The sequence below is a fragment of the Lathamus discolor genome, chromosome 2, assembly GCF_037157495.1.
Source record: "Lathamus discolor isolate bLatDis1 chromosome 2, bLatDis1.hap1, whole genome shotgun sequence".
NCBI lineage: Eukaryota > Metazoa > Chordata > Aves > Psittaciformes > Psittacidae > Lathamus > Lathamus discolor.
In genome coordinates, this window is record NC_088885.1 from 93,999,627 (window position 1) to 94,015,131 (window position 15,505).

General features: G+C 38.5%; 1 protein-coding gene across 3 annotated transcripts in view; it reads right to left on the bottom strand.

Annotated features, from left to right (window-relative positions):
- Positions 1 to 767: 767 nt before the first annotated feature.
- LPCAT1 (lysophosphatidylcholine acyltransferase 1) overlaps positions 768 to 15,505 on the bottom strand; it is a 59,070-nt gene continuing 44,332 nt past the window's right edge. For 2 of the 3 annotated variants that reach the window (XM_065667787.1, XM_065667789.1), the window contains exons 11-14: positions 10,433 to 10,586; positions 9,475 to 9,573; positions 7,165 to 7,303; positions 768 to 1,709 (exon numbers count right to left, since the gene is read on the bottom strand). In XM_065667787.1, coding sequence (XP_065523859.1) covers positions 1,525 to 1,709; positions 7,165 to 7,303; positions 9,475 to 9,573; positions 10,433 to 10,586 — 577 coding nt within the window. In that variant the 3' untranslated portion in view covers positions 768 to 1,524. The remainder of the gene's footprint in view (positions 1,710 to 7,164; positions 7,304 to 9,474; positions 9,574 to 10,432; positions 10,587 to 15,505) is intronic. The other variant, XM_065667788.1, reaches the window with a different exon arrangement.

The following is a 15,505-nucleotide window of genomic DNA, read 5'->3' on the forward strand; positions in this document are numbered from 1 at the left end:
ACCCTAATGAGCTTTAAAACAGCTCCTGCTATTTAAAAAAAAATAGTAATAAAAGCATTTGGTACAAACAAACAGATTTCCTTCTGCTAAAATTCCGCCCTTCCAAATCTGTATGACTCTAACATGTGGAAGATTCAAATCTCAACAGTTTTCCAGTCACAGAGCCATCATATTTTAGCGCAGCCCTACAAAATTAGTCAGAGAAATGATCTGAAAGTATTTTTGGTTTGTTTGGAAGTAGAGTTGCCATCAAGAGTTATTTTTGTGACAGAGTCCTTCCCACTCCTTGAGGCTTTTGTCACATTTCCCAATCAGTGAAGCTCTGTGGTTTTATCATAATCTGAATTTTTCTCTGAGACCTCCGTTGGTAATTAAGGCATCTGGCTTTACAGAAGGAAAGATAAGAAACATTACTAATAGAAGTGGGTTTGGTTTTTGTTGTTGTTTACTTTTGTTTAACCGGTTCTAAACCATTTTAAGCTCATATACTGCATATAACATAGACAGATGTTTCTATAGAATTTAACTAGCATTTCTTCAGGATGTTCTACAACTTGTTGCTGGCTTTGCCTCTGAAGTAACTGCAACCTTTTGAAATTTGGGCCGATACAACAAAGCTTCCATAATGCGTTCCATGCCAAGTTATCTGTGTATACAGGCTTGCCACAAAAGAAACCTGTGATTCCTGATAAATCGAGAGTAACTACAATTGTGTAAACGCTGGGTGGGCATGACTGGAACTGATTATAAGAGAAAAGCACAAACAGTTTTGTCATGTATTTGCCAACAGTATGTGGCATGTCAGTTTGGAAAACATTCACATTTAATTGCATATGGAAGATGATAGTAGAAAAGTGCTGGGGTGTGGGATAAGGAACCTTTCCTTTTCATCCTACCGTGGAAGAGACTGAAAAAGAAACAATTTTGTCATTCAACAATAAAAATTAAAAGTAATCCTTAGCAAGTTTTTTGCATTGGTGTTTCCAAACTGTTCACTGGAACCAAAACAAAGGGCCAAAATATGCTTGCCTTGCTCAAGAGAATAATCCCACTGAAATCAACAAGACTGACTATGCAAAGATGGACAGCAAAGTTTGGCCCCAAATAAACATCCCCAGAACTAGGGAAAACACTAATCACCAAAGTGCACTTAACACCATAGTAGCTACAGTTTGTTTATACATGCACAGTTTGTGCGACACCTGGTACATGAAACTAGCCAATGGAATATAAATAAGTGTGCCGCTTCCTTTTAAATATGAACATTAATAATGAAGCACATTCACATTTTTGCCTTTCAAAGACTTTTTGGAAAAAAAAAAAAAAAACAACAAAAAACCAAAAACACCTCCCCCAAAATAACCTGGAACATGTTAAATATAGCACATATGATTCAAAGAACGGTATTAAAGTAGGAGAACTTTCACACACAAAACTGGTATTTGCTGTATAGCTGGAGTGACTTATGAAAATCCCAAGAAAAGACAATCCTCTCACCAGGAGAGGAAGGGAACAGCTGTAGTGTTAATTCAGTTTCTTCTGCAGCGGCTTGTTTTTATCTTCAATGCTATCAGGGCTGAAGTCAGTACAGATACCATTAGGAACAGAAAGAGATGAAGTCTCCAAGCCACTCTCAGCTCCCATCTGATCAGCATAGAGATAGTCTTCTGCAAAGTGTGGGTGCAATTCAGCAAATCTGTAGAAGTCATCTAAAAAATACAAATTGTTGTTACAGAGAACCAGCTCTTTGAAACAGAAGGATGCTAAATTTGAAGAGTTACACATGTATAATCACATGATCACTTTGGAGAAAAATAGCAGCAGTTAGCATAATGCTATCCCCACAGCCTGTTTTAGTTTCTCAGCAGCAGTTTACCACATCCCCAGAGCCAAGACGCTGCAAAAGGTTATCTAAGCCCTCCTAACACGCTTCAGACCAAAGCTTAGATGTACGGTGAAGGAATAAACAGACTCACATTTGCATTAAAACGCATAAGGAGCACCCCATGTCCTGACATAACATCCCACTGTTCACTGGGGGAAGGGTAGGAGCCCTCCAGCTGAGGAACACCAAACAGCAAGAGTAGTAATTTCTTAAAATCCAGGCAGACTTTTGCAAACATCCCCTTTAATGCTTTGCACTCATAATTCTCTTCAGCCTAACACCAGCTGACCTTGCTGCCTTCCTCTTTCGAGATGACAGCATGTTGAAAGTCCTAATAATTTGGAGAATATTATTGTGAGAAGATAATTAATTTGTAATACATTGGGAAAAAAACCCTCAAATTTTAATGTTTGATACTAAAGAAGGCAAAAAAAAAGAACAAGATCAGCTCTTGGGGCAGGGGGAAGAATCCTTAACATCAAGAAATACGATTTTGTGTTAAAAATCAGACATTGAAGCCTTGTCACAACTTGCCCATATGACTGTTTATACAGGCATAATTTGAACACAAGATACTGTACAGGATCCCAGTCACAAGTGGTTATACTTATAATGTAAACTGATACTGGAAAACATTATCACCAACTCCATCACCTACAGTATATCACACACAGCCCACTCAAATTCACAGTGTTATCCCAGAAGAGTTTGTCATCAGGCAATCCGTGAGTTCCCTGGAGCGCAGCACAGATGCCAGCTGAAGTACCTTTTCAGAGGCATGAATCCCTGGTACAACTGGGCTGGTGTGGAAGAAGGGAACTACCACAGCTTTCCCTCCCTGAGACCCTTCTTTGTTTCAGATGACATGTTTTCCTCAATACTGCAAAGGGCAAGGGAATGTCAACTGTTTCACAGCAGCACTCAACTGGTAGGTCAACCCCGCTTCTGAACTGTTGCAAAAGGGAGAGGTGGGGAGAATGAAATAAACAACTTAACCCTGAAAGCGAAAAAGCATGCATCTTTCATCCACAGTTTATATGGATCTAAAGTACTGGACCCTGTAGCTGCAATAAAAGCTGAAGATGTTCAGGCCATGAAAAACAACAGTACAATCTTTGTTGAAAAACCTGTATGCACAAAAGGTTGATTGATCATCTAAATGATAAAGGCCTTCATGGAAAAAACCACCAACTTAAATGTTTGAAAATATATACAGCAAAGATTTTTAATGCAAGTTCAACATTTTTTTCTAACTGCAATCTCATAGCAAACGATGTGATGTATCTGACCTTTTTCAAGAAAAGAAAGTAGAGTGTTCTTTTATATTTAGAATACTCAACAGTGGTGGTAGTCATTCCTGGTAGAGCTCAGGAAGTAGACATTTTGGGTCTTACTTAAAAAACTCCTGAGGATATTAAGGAGTATTTATCAAGCCTGTGCATAGCAGAGCCCAAGGAAAAGTGCTTGGATCCCATTTGCCTCCTTCATCAGAAACGTGAGACAAGGTGATGGAGGAAGAATGATGCATTCAGATGAGCTATTTCAGCTTTACTTCTAATCACAGGTCTTATCTTGGAGTCAAGCTTAAAACAATTGTGAAGCATGAGACTGGAGAAAAAGATAACCATAGTCATTTACTTGGGGAAAAAGTAACTTTGCTTCCTAACCCTGCTAAGAGGAAAAATACAAAAAGAAGACCCCAAAGTGGAGTTCTTTAAGACTATGTTTTTGCATCAAGTATGCATATGTACAGTACGAAGAGGTTTTTCTCCTGCCTTTGCAACACCCTCATAATACTTGATGCTCACAGAATCACAGAATCACAGAATCCCAAGGGTTGGAAGGGACCTAAAAAGATCATCTAGTCCAACCCCCCTGCAAGAGCAGGGTAACCTACAGTACATCACACAGGAACTTGTCCAGGCGGGCCTTGAATATCTCCAGTGTAGGAGACTCCACAACCCCCCTGGGCAACCTGTTCCAGTGCTCTGTCACTCTTACAGTAAAGAAGTTCTTCCTGATGTTAACGTGGAACTTCCTATGTTCCAGTTTACACCCATTGCCCCTTGTCCTATCACTGGATATCACTGAAAAAAGCCTAGCTCCATCATCCTGACACCTACCCTTTACATATTTGTAAACATTGATGAGCTCCTGATAGAAGCTCTGTGTTCATGAACCTCCTAGTTTTCATTCCACCTCAGCTATGTAATTAATGTACACAAACTTAATAGGATAATCCTGTAGATAATACAGGCAAAGGTACTACATTTTAAAGAACAAACAATTCTTCCTTCTCTCTCCATTCATCCACAGAGATATTCACAATACTGCAAATCCCCCTCTTCTTGTTGTTACCATCAAGCAAGGCAGACTTCGGAACATTTTCACAGTCACCATTTGTCTACCAAGAACAGGTGGAGAGTATCCTAGAATTTGCGATGCCAACCTACAGAACCTATTCAAATTCTCCAGAATCATTTTAAGACTGAGAAATCATGCCTGTTTCCAGATCACACTGAGCGGAGCAGCTCTGGAATAAAGGTGTATCTAAGCAGGTTAGCCAAGAGCACACTGCTTTAGAGAACTGATACACAGATCTTTGACAACTAGTGTATTTTTAAAGATGTGACAAAGATCCAGACTTCTAACAATTCCAATCCAAGATTATCAGGCTAATTATACAATCTTGATTTTGCTGTTGGTCATTCTGTTTACCTGGGCTTTTCCTTTGGGATGAGATCTCTGGCTTCAAGGACTCTGCTATACGTGCAGCAACTCAGGTTTGCTACTTTGGATTTTTTTGTTGCTGTTGGTCTTCCAAGTAAGACTGAAGACTTAACATTCCTGCTTCACACTCCAACAGGCTAGAAAGAAGGAGCCTGTAAGCAGACCCCTCTGCCATATGTATCCAAAGTAATGTCAGTACTCTTTTACCAGATACAAAGTTCTGATTTCTTAGAACTTGACTGAATAAAGCCTTCAGAAAAGGTGTAGTCTGAAAGTTTTCCACCTCTCCCTTCTCAGCATTTAAGTGCAAGAAACCAAGTATGTGGAGTCATATGCGTAGGAAAGGCAAGAGACTGGTTATTTATGGCAGGAATTTTGAAGGAAGAAATGCAATAATGAAAGTTTACTTTCATCTTCTAATTCTCTACCACAATAAACTAGACGTTTATTCTCGCTATTAAGCTTTCATATATGTTAGAATCTGAGTGCAATGCTTGTAATATACAATGAGCACTTCTATAAGAAAAAGATCCAAGCAAAGTTTCAAAGAAATTATGTAACCCCCATCATACTTTGTGTAGCCTTGCAGGAGACTACTCTGGACTACAGGAAATAAAACAGTGAAAATGAGAGTTAAGCACTACAGTGTCCACTGCTGTGTCTCAGTGGTCCAGATTTTATTGTGATGAGAACACACCATGATCATGTAGGGAAAAGTGCAGACTTAAATACAATTAAGTGCTATTACAGATGAATATTCAACTACAAATTCTTTGCTAACTCACATGAACTGGCCTGAGTTCACCTGTACACTATTTCAAATTTAGCTATTCTCAAACAATGGAGCGTGCCAGAATTAGTATTCTGCTAGGCTTACCACCTTAAGATTCTGTGCTGGTATTTTTGAATATGGGGGAAGAGTTGAGTCACTGTTCAAATGAGTTCAGGGACAAGGAGCAACAGAGATAGGCAGGAAAAAGGCAATAGCATAGGATTGTCCTGGGTTCAGCAGTAGGAGTCAGTTTTTCTCCTTCTTAGTAGCTGGTGCAGCGCTGTGTTTTGACTTTCAGCCTGGGAACAGCGCTGATAACACCGATGGTTTTAGCTGTTGCTAAGTAATGTTTACTCTGACCAAGGACTTTCTGAGCCTCATGCTCTGCCAGGGAGGAGGGGAGGCCGGGAGGAAGCAGAGACAGGACACCTGACCCAAACTAGCCAAAGAGGTATTCCATACCACAGCACGTCATGCCCAGGATGTAACTGGGAGTTACCCGGAAGGGCACGGGCACTTTGGGGGGAGGTCGAACTCCTGCGGCAGTGGTATTGTATTATCTTCTCTTGTTATTTTCTCTTATCATTATTATCACTGGTGGTAGCAGCAGTGATTTGTGTTATACCTTAGTTACTGGGCTGTTCTTATCTCAGCCTGTGGGAGTTACATTCCCTCAATTCTCCTCCCCATCCCTCAGGGAGCAGGGAGGGGGGGTGGGGAAGGAAAAAGTTGGGGGGAGTGAGTGAATGAGCTGTGTGGCTCGGTTTGAACCACGACAAGGACGCACCAGGAAATGCTGGGGACATGGCAGATCAGAGGTACAAAAAGGAAAGGGGTAGTATGCAGGAATCAAGGAGACAAGACATAGCAGTCAGGAAATAGGGGAGGACAGTGTCCATAATACTCATTCCAATAACTAAAATAGTTCTGTAGTTGACACTTTACATATATATCGAAACATAGAAATTATTAGTGTAGCATTTACCAGCATTGATGTCTTAATTTGTAAGATTTTTTACAAATTAAACACATGTTGATTATCCTGAAGGAAAGCCACTAGAACATGGCATGTCATAAGCACTTTTACTGGAGATATGCGTTATGTTGGCTATCAACAACTCAGTTCGTACTTACATGATACAACTAAATTTAGAACCTTACTGCATAAATGATGAATAATCTGAAGTAACACTCAAGCACTTTAATTCACAGCATAATCTATTCACCCAGATCTCACCATTTTTAAATGCAACTTTCTCGCCTCCATCTCACCTGCATTACAGGCTACATATTGAGCAGCCTGGTTAATACCCGCTTTTTGCCCCCCACATACACTTGTGACTTATTTTTAAACAGGCTGAGAAATGATTATAGGAGCAGAAAGTATTATATCACTCTACGTTCTGTAAGGGCAGAAATAGTGGGGAAGAGATAAAAGAGACAAAGCAACAGGACAGAGCTAAGACAGATTTCTTAAAGACATATATTCACATACATAGAAGTCACAAAACAGAACATTCTGAAAGAGATCCAGGTATTGCCTGATTTAATGTGTTAAGGAAAATCTCTGAAAATATGCAGGCATCACATTTGATAAAGGTGAAACTCATTTTTTTCCAATGTAAATTTTCTTTGTTTGCAGTGCTTTTAGCATTATTAAAGTCAACAAGTCAACTAAAAATGGTAAAGTTTAATAAAATTTACTGGTTTGTGTATCAACATGAGTTCAGACAACTTTGGATCTGAGCTGTCGCAAAATGCCACCCAAAATACTCACCATAAGTAATCTTTCCTTTTTCTTCTTCATCTACAGCTTTAAAAAGATGCGTAACATTAATCTGTGACACACCCATGGCAGTCTTCAGAATATAAGCTAAATCCTCTTCTGTTATAGTTCCGTTTTCTGACTGGTACATCTATGAATCAAGACAAGATAAATCGCTGCATAACTGAATGCTACTCCTATAAACAGAACCACATAACTAAGTAGTTATGCAAAATTAAAGCTTGGCATTGGAAATTCTAGTCACTCTCAGATTCAAGTGATCTACTAAGGATTTCTGATTAGTCTGGGTAAAAGATAGCATTGATTATTAGTTCACCTGTGTATGCTTAGAAAGCAAAGCTCGCTACGTTCAGAAAAAACCCTATGTTTACACATATAACCACTGGAATTTCAGCAGTATTCAGAGACAAGATGGTTTAACACTAACATGCTTTGCAGATGTGTAACTGAGTAATTATTAGTCCACTGATTTGTGTGTCTAAACTCCAAGAGAGTCAGGAGATATATGTGAAACATTGCACTTTATCACTAAAAGCAAATGACAAAGTGCTTTTCAAGAAATAGCACATGGCAGAGGACAGCACTTGTATCAAGCCGCACATTTATGAACTGGCTAGATCCTTCACTGGCTCTCAATAAACCGTGTGAATACCTTACTGTACGCAAACCCAGGACACGGGACAAGATTAAAAATACCCTCTCTTTCCATTTTTACTAGAACGCTGTGAGCAAAATTTCCTCAGCTCAGGGCTCTTTTTGACCCTTCCAATCACCACTAATAGGATAAAATGTGCATACCTGCTTCCCCTTGCTGAACGCTTCACCTTTTTAATACATGCACAGAACTTCTTTGCAGTTCTACAGTTAACTTTATATTTTATAAGTAAATTTTATACTTTTGAGAGAACTCAAAATTATGTATTATGAACTGAACAGCTGTATTAAATTTAGGTGCTTCCAAAGGAAAATACCTGTCCAATCTGAGCTTTTTTCTTCCCTAAAATGGTAAAGTACATTGCACATTATGCATGACAACAGCTAAATTTTACTGAAATACTGCCCAAAAGCCACCTTCAGGTTTACTTTAGTCTTGTTCATTTTAATATGAAGACACAGAGTTGACTAAACAGCACCTGAGCATTTCTCTATGCCATTATATAGATCAAATGGAGTAAGGGCAGAGACCTTTCTGCTTTTCCCTCAGAAGCAGCAGTAGGTTAACAGCTATTAGAGGCAGATTTTCCCAAATGTCTGTAGGAACTAAATATTTTTGTTCCTTCCTCCTTTGTCAATTTTTTTTTATATTGACAAAAGGGTAAGAATGATAGATCTGGACACTAAACATTCACAGGAGCCTCATTTCTTTAACAAAACATAGTTAAGAGAATAATACACTTATGCTGAAGACCTTGAAAACATCTACTCAGAAAATAAGGCTGCCAGGTAGAACCATCCAGCTTAATGCTCTCAATTCCATTCATTCACTAATGAAGACAGCATCAAAGTTTAGCACTTTTCAGTTTTAGTAACACTAAAGACACTAAAGAGATCAAGGCAAAGGGAAAAGATGATGCAGGATGCAGCAGCTTGCATGCTGAAATATAAATATTGAAGGAATTAATAAGCAATAATTCAAGGTGTCAGACAAACCCACAGGAATGGCAAGCATTAAAGTATTGCTGCTGTCACTTTACCAAAAAGCCTGCATTAACCATCTATGCTGATGCTACGACAAACCACTGAGGACAGAAAAACAAGATCAGTAGCACTTTTGGGAGGCATAAAGTCTGGGCAGAGACTGCAGGACTAACACAGAAACATGGTTAAGAGGGAAGAAAATCTTAACAGGAAGATAAAAGGGGGTAAAAATAAAACAAAACAAACCAAAGCAAAACCAAAACTCTATTAAGATGTAGGAAAAGTTTTTAAATATTTTACTAACTTGAAAAATGAAATTTGATTGAAACATTTTAACAAGTAGTAAGCACAACTCATTAGCCTTTAGTTTAGGGGAATCAATACAAAGGACTTCAGATTTTCAGCACGTTTCAATGTGCTGAAAAGGATTCTACCAGAGCTCCACAGAGAGCAACTTCAAACTGCAGACTTCCATAATTTTACATAAACTTGCAGTGAATTCCCTCTGAACATGAACTCTTAATCTGATTTTTCATTACTGTTATTTTAAAATGTAATTAGGTATTAAAAGGGCATGTGAAACGAGCTTCTGTTAAGTCTAATGGCAGTATTAATAACTTCTAAAGATACGTAAACTACAAAGAGGCTGAAAACGCTGCTTACCTGAAATGCCAACTGAATTGTTTCCAGAGTTTTGGATGGCTTGCAAACAACTGACAGAGCAATGACAAATTCCCGAATGTCAATTATGCCTTCTTCATTCTGTGAAGGAAAACCTCACCTCAAAATACTGCAATTTGTCTGAATGTTCATAAATAACCAACAGTTGATAAAGATGCAGAATATTCAGAAAGATCACTTACATAACAGTTACATATGCCACCGCAAAGAAGTCTCACTGAAATGGAATTACATCAGGGCAAGAACTTAGGTCACCAAAGCTCTGCAGAACCTTTTCAGAGTCTCAGTCAGAAGTGATAATTCAAATCTTTTCAGAAGACAGTGCTGCCACTGTCACCCTTCACTTGCATATTCAAGATTTTTTACATTAAACCATCTGAATTACCAGGTAGAAATTAAAACTGGAGAACCACAACACAACATAGCCTAATTTAAGCCCTGAACACATGACATCTGTGCACATATCCACCTCTTGGTCCAATCAGCACCTCATCCAGATAAAAATAATAGTCATTTCCCCATTCTGACTGATTGCCTGATGAATGAAGAACTGGCTCATCTGCCAAGTTCCTAGGTCCTTCAGGTTTCAGGCACCCTAGAAGAACAAGTGATTTATTTACAAGGTTAAGTAAAATAACAGCATTGCATTCAGTTGCAACAAGCAGCAGCAAAGGTTTCTTTCTCTTTGTATTTTGCACCTAAAGAGAAAATCAGTTTTGTCCAGCTAATGCTCCTTTTAACTTCTACCTCAATGAATGCCTTATTTGCTTGATAATAGGTGCTCTTACTCTGATGACAAGGAAATGTAGTAGGCAAATACTGTGGTGAAGTGCTCAAAAAACACTAGCCCAAATCAGACCTCAGTGAACTCAACTGGAAATGAATTAGGCTAAAGCAAAGTTTAAGTAGTAGAATTTTTAAACATGATGTTGCTTCTTACCTCATCAAAAAGTGCAAACATACTTTCTAATGTCTGTGAAACTGGAAATTCCAAGTATGCTGAAAAGTCTTTAAGATCAATCTTTTCTTTTTTCATTTTCATGGCACTTGCAGCATATTTATCAAGATCATCTTCAAGTGTTTCTGGCTTCAGCCTAGAAAGAGTATTATTTTTGCACATTTTAAAAATAAACCCAATTTTAACAATACAAAATTCACTATACCAAGTAAATAGTGGATGATATTGCAGTAAAACATTACAAAATCTAGAATCATAATTACTAAGCAACATGATAAAATTATGTATTAATAATGTAATTTTAAGGCTCCAATTAGTTCTTGAACTGTATCAGAAATTACCGGGAGGTCTTAGGAACTCTAGTCTTAAACTTGTGTTCTTTACTCTACCTTGGTAACTGCTATTCTACCTTGATTACTGCTTGTAAGCTGTTCAACATGGACAAGAAACACCATCATTATTAGAACTAGCTAATAAATATCAGGCATGAGGAACTAGGTGGGATTTAGGTCACCTGAATATGGCTGTATTATAGGACAGTAACATAAACCAATTAAGCTTCCAAATTTACTAATGTCTCTGAACAGGAAAGACCTGATGCATCTTGCCTACAATAAATCAGGGATTACATAATAGCGATTATACAGCTAATCCTGTTTGCCAGTCCCCGTTCTTCACACTCAGTCTGGAGCTGGACACCGTTATGAGGTGACCTAAACAACTACATAAATTTCCCCAGTGCTTCCAATTACAAAACCAGATTCTGACTGATGAGTGAATGAATGGCAGAGATCTACTGCATGGTGCTGCAGCATGGTTGCTGGTTCTTTTTGTTTGAGGTTTTTTTGCCATCCTCCCAACCCTGAATTCAAGCTTCCTGTTTGTTTTGTGAAACAAAGTCTTACTACGAATATGATATATGGTGCTCTTAGTACATGGGGGAAAAGGAAATTCCCTCCCTACTACAACAGCAGTGAAATCTTGACTAACAGGTTTCCTCTGAACTGACTTAGAGGACATCCAAGCATTCCAGTCTGAAGACAAAAAAGACCAATACGTTCTTTTGCAATATTATTCTGCAGTTGCCTGGTTTGCTGTTTGCTGCTGCAGACAAGGAAAAGCAGTTATTTACAGAACTCAGAAGCTCACTCCAGAATTGCTACCAGACTGCAGCTGGGACTCATCAGCAGCTTCCTCTCAGTGACAAGAATGAATAAAAATACTTAATATCAGCATTCTCAGGAGCTTCTGAGAAAAGATAAGAGCATTTGTGGTAGGAAGATTATCTGATACATCGGCTCCAGATCATGATCACTTCTTGAACTGAGCCTTCCTAAAAATTACTGCTTTTACGCAAAAACACAACTACCATTCTCTCTGCCATCGCTTAAATGACTCGTCAAAGTTTACTAACTAAACAATGCCAAGCACCATATTTCGCAATTATAAGAGCCAAACATGCAAGAATTCTTCCAGAGACCCATGGTCCCTACAGAATATTCATATGTTCTCCATCATGGCATTAAAGCACCTATTTTAAGTTTTGGTCCCTAGACAGTATAAAAAGAGCAGCAGAATACTCCTCTGCAGAAATTCATTTTCCATGATCAAGCAGAGAAGTAGCAGGAACAATGACAAAGAAAACCATGGAGGATTCAAGATGCATGAACAACTCAGCTTTCCACATGCAAGGTTACATGTAAGAAGTCTCCACAGATAATACATCCCCACTGTAGTAGCCAAAATGGATTGTAACTGTAGGATGAAGACAGCTGGCAACTGAATCCTCCCTTGAGATAAGCCACTACTGACAGAGAATATGCAGTCTAACATCTGTCTCTAAATCAGAGACATTTGATTTGCAATGAATTGACTCAAAATTAATCTTCTAGTACTGAGGGAGTACTTGTTTGATGAGGTAGTATTTGAGACTTGTGAAATGATCTCTTTGCCAGTCAATCAAGTCTGAAAAGCTAAAGTCTGAAGGCAAAACTTTGCACATGGCTTACCATGAATCTTACAGACATCTTGGGGTTTGCATTTTGTCAATATAGAGAAAGAGATGCAAGCCAATCTCAAGAAGAGTCAGTGGATTAGTGAGACAAACTTACTGCTTCAGCCTGAGTATGACTGCATTGTATTTCTGGTAATTCAAGGTAGGCTCACTTCCTTCTAGCCCTTTCAGAATCAGAAAGTAATTGATGTATGGATGACCATGACCTACTGTGCTGAGAGTCTTCTGAAGCCAAATGTCCCAAATCCCACAGTAGGTTTTGAACCAATTTGTGAAATAGTTTTGAATGTCTCAATGCCTTTAAAATTGTTACTTTTAGTCCAATAGAGACTATTAAAAGCTAGAAAGCCAACAGAGGATGCCTTTGCTCATGAAATCATGCTTGTTTGCCTAATGGCTTCCATGCAGCATCTAGGCTTTACAATACATAATATTATTTGCTGCTGTGGTGTTTGGCTTCATTTTTTAGGCCAATGTGCAGTAGACAGAACCAAAAGTCATTCTCATTCTGAGTCCCTGAAGATGGAAAGCACATTTTTCAAGATTAACAGGTCTGAACACTAAATCCTTCACAGCAGACTTCACAAGGAAAACCAGATCCCTGAAGGTAGGGTATTTTCAGCATAATTACCACTATTTTTAGCCAGTGAGATGTCTTACCTCCTTAAAGCTAGTTTTAGCTGCATTTGACTATTTGAAAACAAACTCCTTTCTTGCACACTGAGAACCTGAAAAAAAAACCTTCTAGTGTCTCTCAGAGCTGGAAGTTGCATAAGAACAGCTGGATCCTGTAGCTAGTAACTGTAAGCTGCAAGCTCAGAGAAAGATGCCCTAAGCCAGAAAAGCACAATACATTCAGTTCTATGTATGCTGGTGTAGTTCCATGCTACTTTTTGCATAATGGAGAAAAGAAACTGAACAGCTGCAAAACTGACCCTCCAAATACTCTGGAAAACCCTGCCTTGATCCACAGGGCAGGGACTATCATGGTTGGTATTTACTATATTATGTCTGATCTGTGATCACCTCCTGTAATGGACAGTATTGATCTTATCATGAATACACACGGACAACATCCTCCAGAGGCTTACTCTTGTTATAGATCTCCGAACACTCAGGCTCAAGAAAGCAAAGGAAGTAATTAAGGATCCAAAAAGAATTCCAAAATAAATTGCTGCCCATTGTTAAAGACAAAAAGACAGAGATGAGACCCAATTATACTGGATTAACATTTTCTGAATGAGAAGATATCTGAAGAAGTCTCTCATAAGAGGCAAAGTCCAAACAAGCTTCAATGTCTCAAACATGGTAATAGATCCAGTCAAAGTAGATGATCACTTTAAACAGTGGGGTAATTAACTGTGGAATAAACAATCAAATGAAGCAGAAGATTTACAATGTATAAAAGCTACAATAAAGGCTACATACAGCACAGTGATCAGCATATTGTTCAGACACAGATTATCAGGCTCAAGAGAAGCATAAGTGCCTGAGGACTAACAAACGCAGAATCTGAGAAGATGAGACTATGATCAATTGATCTCATCGGTACAGCAGTCATTTTACCACAGGGCTCAGCAGGAGACAGATGAGTTTCAGCCAGCTGTGACCCAGCAGCTGTACAGCTGTGTTAACAGAGCCCAAGATCTTAATTAGATGAAGCATGAGAACTTGCTGCTGTGGCTGCATGGCTTCTGGATTGGGCCCCATCCAGCTCAGCACAGAGCAAGTAAATTTTACAGACAATATTAATGAATCCCGTAGATGCGCAATGTGAACAGAAATAACTATCCAATGTAGCAAACTGAGGTATAACTTGATTTCGCAAAGAACCTAAAATAAAAACAAGTCTGGATTTGCCTTACTATAGAACTCTTGCATTTAAAACTGGATGCTACACAGAAGGTACATTATTGCTTAGAAACAAGTATTAAGACTAGATGCAAAATCCATTGGATAAAATTTATTGTTTCAGTTATTTAGGGATGTGAATGGATGATCTTAATGCCTCCCTGGCCTCAAAACCTTTGAATAGGCAGCAAAATGACTGCATCACCATCAAACATGCATTAGAAATGAAGTCATATTACAATCTTCATCTAATCATGCCAGGAAAGTATCACCATAATAGCCCGTTTACTGGCACATACCCAAATCAAGACAAGATAATATTTTACCAATGTACAACTGCTCAAACCAGACAAAGAAATTTTGGGTTGTGGGAAACCTCACTCACAAATGCATGCAATTTTTTGGAGGCCAAAACAAAAACACAGAAAAACAAAATTTGAAAGAACAGCTTTAAATTGAGCAAACAGAAGCCAGACAATTTAACAAGAGGATTAAACTGAATCCCAGGATTACCGACTGCCTAAGAAGAGACAGGGGTGTTTGGGTTGTTTGTTTGTTATGGGGTTTTTGTTTGCTTTTTTTTAGTACTGTAAATTCAGAGCCTTTGGAACAAGCAAGAATCTTTGCTTTCCCTTAGAAGTTTCTCCTATTCTACTAGAAGTCTTATCAGATGAAGGTCCTGACAGCAAATTACGATATGCTTGTCACCTGGATGATTAATGTATGTTGTCCTACATTACTTTTCTCCAATAGATATCTCTTCTTTTTTTTTTTTTTTCTATTTATGTACACAGGATGGAAAATGAAAGAAAAATTAATGAAAGGAAATAAAGTACAGAATGGAACCATGAAACTGTGCTCGCTACTTTCAGGTGAGGAGACAAAAAAAATGGAAAAGGGTGTGTATTAAAGCAGTTAATAGGATGAGGCTGTAAATTCAGTTAGTGGAGAAACAGGAGAAAAGTTGGAAAATAGCAGTCTACTATTTGGCTTATGTGAACTTTTCACTGTTTGTTGAACCTTTTCTGAAAGGTAAAGCCAGAGGGAACTGACACTATGGGAACTGACACTAACCTGCAGGTTCATTAGAAAGTCCATTTAGCAGTAACCTACTCAAAAGATCAACCACTGCTTTGTGCTTCTTGAGAAAGTTTGACCCCTCTGCCCTCACTATTATAACGTTACTCCAG